Raw genomic sequence first — 5,134 nt, 5'->3', positions numbered from 1 at the left:
TTAAGATGGTGGCCACATGGAATAGCAGCCTCCATATTAAAATATGACTTTTCCCAACAAAGGTCAGGCTTCTTCTTCCCATCATGCCTCTTCTCCCACCAAACAAGTAACCTAATATTTGCTACCTCCTAACAGCTAGTGATGCTGGGCATGGTGGTGCACTCCTGTAATCCCAGCACTCGGGAGGCTGAGGCAGGAGGATCTCTGTGAGTTCGAGACCAGCCTGGGCTACATAGTGAGTTCCAGGTCAGTCTCAACTACATAGTGAGACCCTGTCTCAAAACAATCAAACAAACAGCTAGTGATGTCACAGGTTCCTCCAGTGTCTTAATACTACCTCACTCAACTCCACCCCACTCCTATAAAAGAAGCTCCCTGTGCTGCCATGTTGCTTCTCTCTCCTTTCTTCAGAAACAGCCTAGCAGGTCCTCCCATAATAAAGGCTTGTTGTAGTCCTCGTCTGGTCCTGGTTTTTTGCCTCTTTCACCTACCAAGACCAAAAACGTCCCTACACAACATAAGGACATCTTAGGGTTAGACAGGGTATACAGTTGGACTGCATGGTTAGCCAAAGCTTCAGGGCTACTCTTTTGTTTTGTTTTTGAGACAAGGTCTCACTGTGTAGTTCGGCCGACCTTGAACTGACTGTGTAGCCCAGGCTGCACAGTGATCTTGCTGTCATGCTCCCAAGTGCTGGGATCAAAGGCATGCACCACAACACCCTTAAGGGCCATTTATTCCTAAACCGGTCAGCCAGATACTCAGCACTGCTGGTTGCTATGGCCAGTGGCCCAACAAAGAATGAGAACAAAAGTAGCATTTCGAGACCTTGGGTTCAATACTCTACCATCAAAACAGATAAATGAAATGAAAGACTAAAGGCGATAAATAAAATAAATACCAAAATAGATAAATAAAATGAAATAGGGCTGGAGATATAGTTGTGTCAAGGCACTGGGTTCAGATTTCTTGGAGAGGAGAGAGAGAGAGAGAGAGAGAGAGAGAGGAGAAAGAGGAGGAGGAGGAGGAAGGGAGGGAGGGAGGTAGAAGGAGAAAGTTCTTGTGTGTTTATTTGCAAAGAAGGTCCATGGTTTTGGGGGAGGGGGAATCTAAACAGAGTGTTTCTTTCCCTCCCAAACTATCTCTTCCTCTGCCCTTCTTTTATCTAGTGAAGTGTAATGAAGCCACAGTAGAAATTTGCCAAAAGCATCTTCTCTCTTTTCTTTCTAACAAGAAAATAAACTGTCATGGTTACTGCCCCCTACCCCCATCTGCCCCTAGCTCACAGCTTCCTACTTGAAACTTCTGTTTCTCCCAAACTATAACCTTCCCCATGGACTCCAGCCTGGAACACTCTTCTACCCCACCTCACCTTATCTGACACTCCCACACAGTCTCTCAGAGACTGCGATAAACCTGAATACATTAAAAAAAATTTTAAGTGTCCTGACAGAGATGAAAATGGAAGGGTTGCAAACGTTGTGTTAGACACTGCTCTTTTTATTATTTTAAAAAAATTTTTGTACCTCGGATTGAACTCAGGACCTTTCGCTTGTGAGGCAGGCATGGGAACCACTGAGCTAAATCCCTGGCCCATTGTGTTGTAATTTTAATGTTAGCTTCTGTGAATGTGGTCAAGTCTGAGGCCAACATCTATGAATGAATTCCACCAGAAGACTGTACTTTGATTGCAGGTTCTGTCCATGGCCATACTTGTGAGGGAGACCTTGGAGATACACAGCTGGTTACTTTGATAGGGGCAAGAATGATACAAATCTGTTGGGAACAGACATTAGGAAAGCTATTTAAAAAGAAAAAAGTACCTCTGCTTTACTGAGTACTTGCTGATACGGTGGTGAATAGGGCTAATGCCTCCCCACTCTTGGGGAGCACGTGTTAGTAGAGTCCCCTCCTCACATTTTGTAGACGGCGCATCGGCAGAATGTGTCTAGAAGGATTTCTTTCTAATAGTGATGAGTGCATGCTTGAAACAGTGCTGGGCACAAGTGAATAGATGCATGGAAGCTGCTATTACTATACCATCTACCATCTCTGGATTGGGACAGTGATTGCCCTCCACGGTGGCAAGGATGCAAATGCACCTGCCAGGTAGCAGGGGCCTCACTGTTAGTTTCATTAGCCTTTGGATTGTGGGACAGAAGGCAAGCATACGCTTGGGGTTTGGTTCTTGCATTTTCTGGATCTAATTTATCTGTCTTTCTTAGTCTCCCTATCTTTCTACTCCCAGGAGGCCTCTGCCTCATTCTCCACCCAAGTCGACCTATCATCCTCCTTCAGGACCTAGTTGTAGGGCGTTTCCTTTTCAAACTGACACTTGCGTCCTCGCCTGCACCCAGCTCAACACAAAGTAGCTACGTACCCTGAAGTGTGTAGGTGAGACAAACTGAGCTGCTGGATCGGAAGGTGAGTCCGGCTTGGGAGAAATGTGAGCTCAGAGCAGAGCGGGATTTGAAGGGTTTTGGGGAGGAGGTGACCCTGCGGGGGATGAGGGCTCTTCAAGGGGAGTGAGAGAAAAGAGCATTTAAACTCTACCTCTTTCTCTAGGCCGATGGCTCTTCTTCAAGCCAATAAGGATCTCATTTCTATGGGAATGAAGGAATTCAGTGTTCTGCTGAACCAGCAGGTAAGGGAGCTGGCTGTCCGCTGGGTTTCAGGGGACAGGCCTGGAGAGTGTGTGTCGAAGTGAGGGTGGAGAAGGGAGAATAATCAGAAGCTGTGAGGGAGATGGAGGAGTGGGTGGAAAGAGCTGAGGACAGGGAATACAAATTAGAGAAAAGAAGATGGAAGAGCTTGTGAGACTGTTCTGACATTCTTGAATCTCATTCTCTCTCGCCCACCTCCCACCCCCAGGTTTTTAACTATCCTCTTATCACAGAAGAAGACATGGTGATTGTAGTGGATGACTGGGTGAACATCTACATCAACTATTACAGGAAGCGACTGACAGGGGAGAAGCAAGAGCAAGACAGAGCTCTGCAGAAACTTCGGCAAGAGCTGAAGACTCTGGCCAATCCCTTCCTAGCCAAATACAAGGCCTTCCTGAAGTCCTGCGAGGGTGAGAGTCACACAGAGCCTTCCTCCTAGCCCAGAGGCCTGAGTCTTCCTGTCTAGGAGCCCTTAAATCCCACGCTGTGCTCTTCCTGGCCTCGGGTGATGGTCTTTCATGGTATTACTCTTCCTTGACATCCCAATAAATACTACTTTGGCTGAACTTTCTGGTTATTCATTGTTTCACCTTGGCTTGTGAAAGCAGTTGGTTCCTCTTCCTTCAACTCTCCTTCTTAGATTATAATCTTGGAGACTTTAATTCAGCAGGGGAGGTGAGCAGTTTTAGTAACACCTGGGCGTACCACCGTAGGCTGAAGGGTGGGCCAGGCAAGCAGGGCCTAAAGAGAAAGAGCTGGGCCAAGGAGAGTGATAGAAAAAGGGGACAGAAACCCTCCAGAAATTGGGTTTCTGTGATGAATTTGTCGAGCAGGAAGTTGTTTCCCATCTCCTTGTTCATTCTGCACCAGATCCGCTGCCTTGATGTTGTAATGCCCTTCTCGTGCTCTGGTAATGCTCTAGGATCTTCTGACTGCGATAACCCAGAGGACCACAGCAATTCAGAGCTGTAGTAGACCTCGGGAGCCATGCAGTATGTCCCTTATAGTTCAGACTTGAAACTCCTCTTCTTTGGCTTTCCCATCCCTCAGCCCCAGATCCCTGACCAGGACTTCCCAGGTGCTCCAACTTTTCTCTAAGGCTTCCATAAGCTCATTTTAAGGTATGGAGTAGAACCAGGGCAAGCCAGGCTCGTGAGCTTTGAAAAATAAAATGAATTTCCTCCCCCATCCAGTATGGAGGATGGAGCCAAGGAGAGCTCTGCAGTTACATACATGAACCCTTTCATTTTAAAAATTTTGTCTGCAAAGCAAAGGCTGTGGCCTGCACAGGAAGGATTCACAGGCAGGAGGGGTGGGTGAGGAGGCCAACTCAGTCAGATGGGGACCAAGGTGTGTACCGGGACCTGCCATTTGCAGTGATTTTCTGTGTCCCCTGTTCTGTGGGAAGAGTTTGGGTCTGGAAGTGATTGTTCCCTAGTTCGTGTCACTGGCAGGCTTTTTCTTCCTGCCTGTGAACGCTTTTTGTTTTACAGTCTTGTTCAGGGTAAAGAGGGAATCGGCTCAGTGTCTCCAGCCATTCTTCCAACCTTGGAGGTGTGAGGAGGCCCCAGACTCACCAAGAGAGTGAGTCTGTTTCCCATGGAAACAGGCTGTGAGCACCTTGGAGGTATGATTGAAGCTTTCCTTGTACTTCCCAGGAGATCTTTGTTTGTCAATGGGGACTACAGCCCCACCTTTGCAAAAAGAGCTGGATTAGTATGCATGGGTGGAAGAAAATGAGGGAGGAACCATATGAAAAAGTTATATTTACATTGCTGCTGTGAGCAGCATAGCTGGGGGGGAAAAAAAAAGGTCTGAAGCCACATTGGGCTCCTTCCACAAAGTCAATCTTTCCAGTAAAGTCTAGACTTGGGAACTATTTAATCATTTCTCATGTGTTCAAAGGAAGTGGCCAGTCAACAGGGATGTGGTCAGTAGGTGGGAAGTTCAACATCTGAACTCTGTTTCAAATTGAGACATTGCAAAAAATTTTTTAGGACAGAAAAACTGTTCAGTGGCACTGCATGTTCTCACATTCTTATCACCTGTATGTCTAATCACGAGTCCACCTACAACTAACATTTGGAGTATTTTTATTTTTTGGAGATGATACGAATCATTAGGAACTGATGGTTCATAAAAAAGATAAAGGTGCCAAAGCCATGAAAACCTCAAATCCATTACTACTTCTGAAAAAATTAACAAGAATTAGCAAAAAGGATAACATCTCTTTTGTTAAAACAGTGCCTGACTCACTCTTAGAAATAAGGTTGTTAGCAATAAATAGGTAAACATTACAAAATAATCTTGTCTTAGTCTTATCCTGATATTGGTCCTAACTCGTGGGCCAATTTTCAACCTGAAACTCACCTTTAATTTCACCTTCAACTGTAATGCCCTGTCCTACCTGACCTTAATCTTGACCATGACAGATATTTGACCCTGAATCTCATGCTGATTGTCTGTCG

General features: G+C 45.9%; 1 protein-coding gene across 1 annotated transcript; it reads left to right on the top strand.

Annotated features, from left to right (window-relative positions):
- The first annotated feature begins 2,055 nt into the window (after positions 1–2,055).
- On the top strand, positions 2,056–3,214 carry Ahsp (alpha hemoglobin stabilizing protein). Its single transcript, XM_033760672.1, has 3 exons — positions 2,056–2,424; positions 2,566–2,644; positions 2,872–3,214. Exons 2-3 carry the CDS (start codon positions 2,570–2,572, stop codon positions 3,103–3,105), a joined length of 309 nt encoding a protein of 102 aa, XP_033616563.1. The 5' UTR covers positions 2,056–2,424; positions 2,566–2,569; the 3' UTR covers positions 3,106–3,214.
- Positions 3,215–5,134: the final 1,920 nt, after the last annotated feature.

Source organism: Fukomys damarensis, unplaced genomic scaffold (assembly GCF_012274545.1).
Source record: "Fukomys damarensis isolate Sample0158 unplaced genomic scaffold, DMR_v1.0_HiC HiC_scaffold_61380, whole genome shotgun sequence".
Taxonomy (NCBI): domain Eukaryota; kingdom Metazoa; phylum Chordata; class Mammalia; order Rodentia; family Bathyergidae; genus Fukomys; species Fukomys damarensis.
Note: the sequence above shows the minus strand (reverse complement) of the source record. Positions and strands in the feature narration are given on the sequence as shown.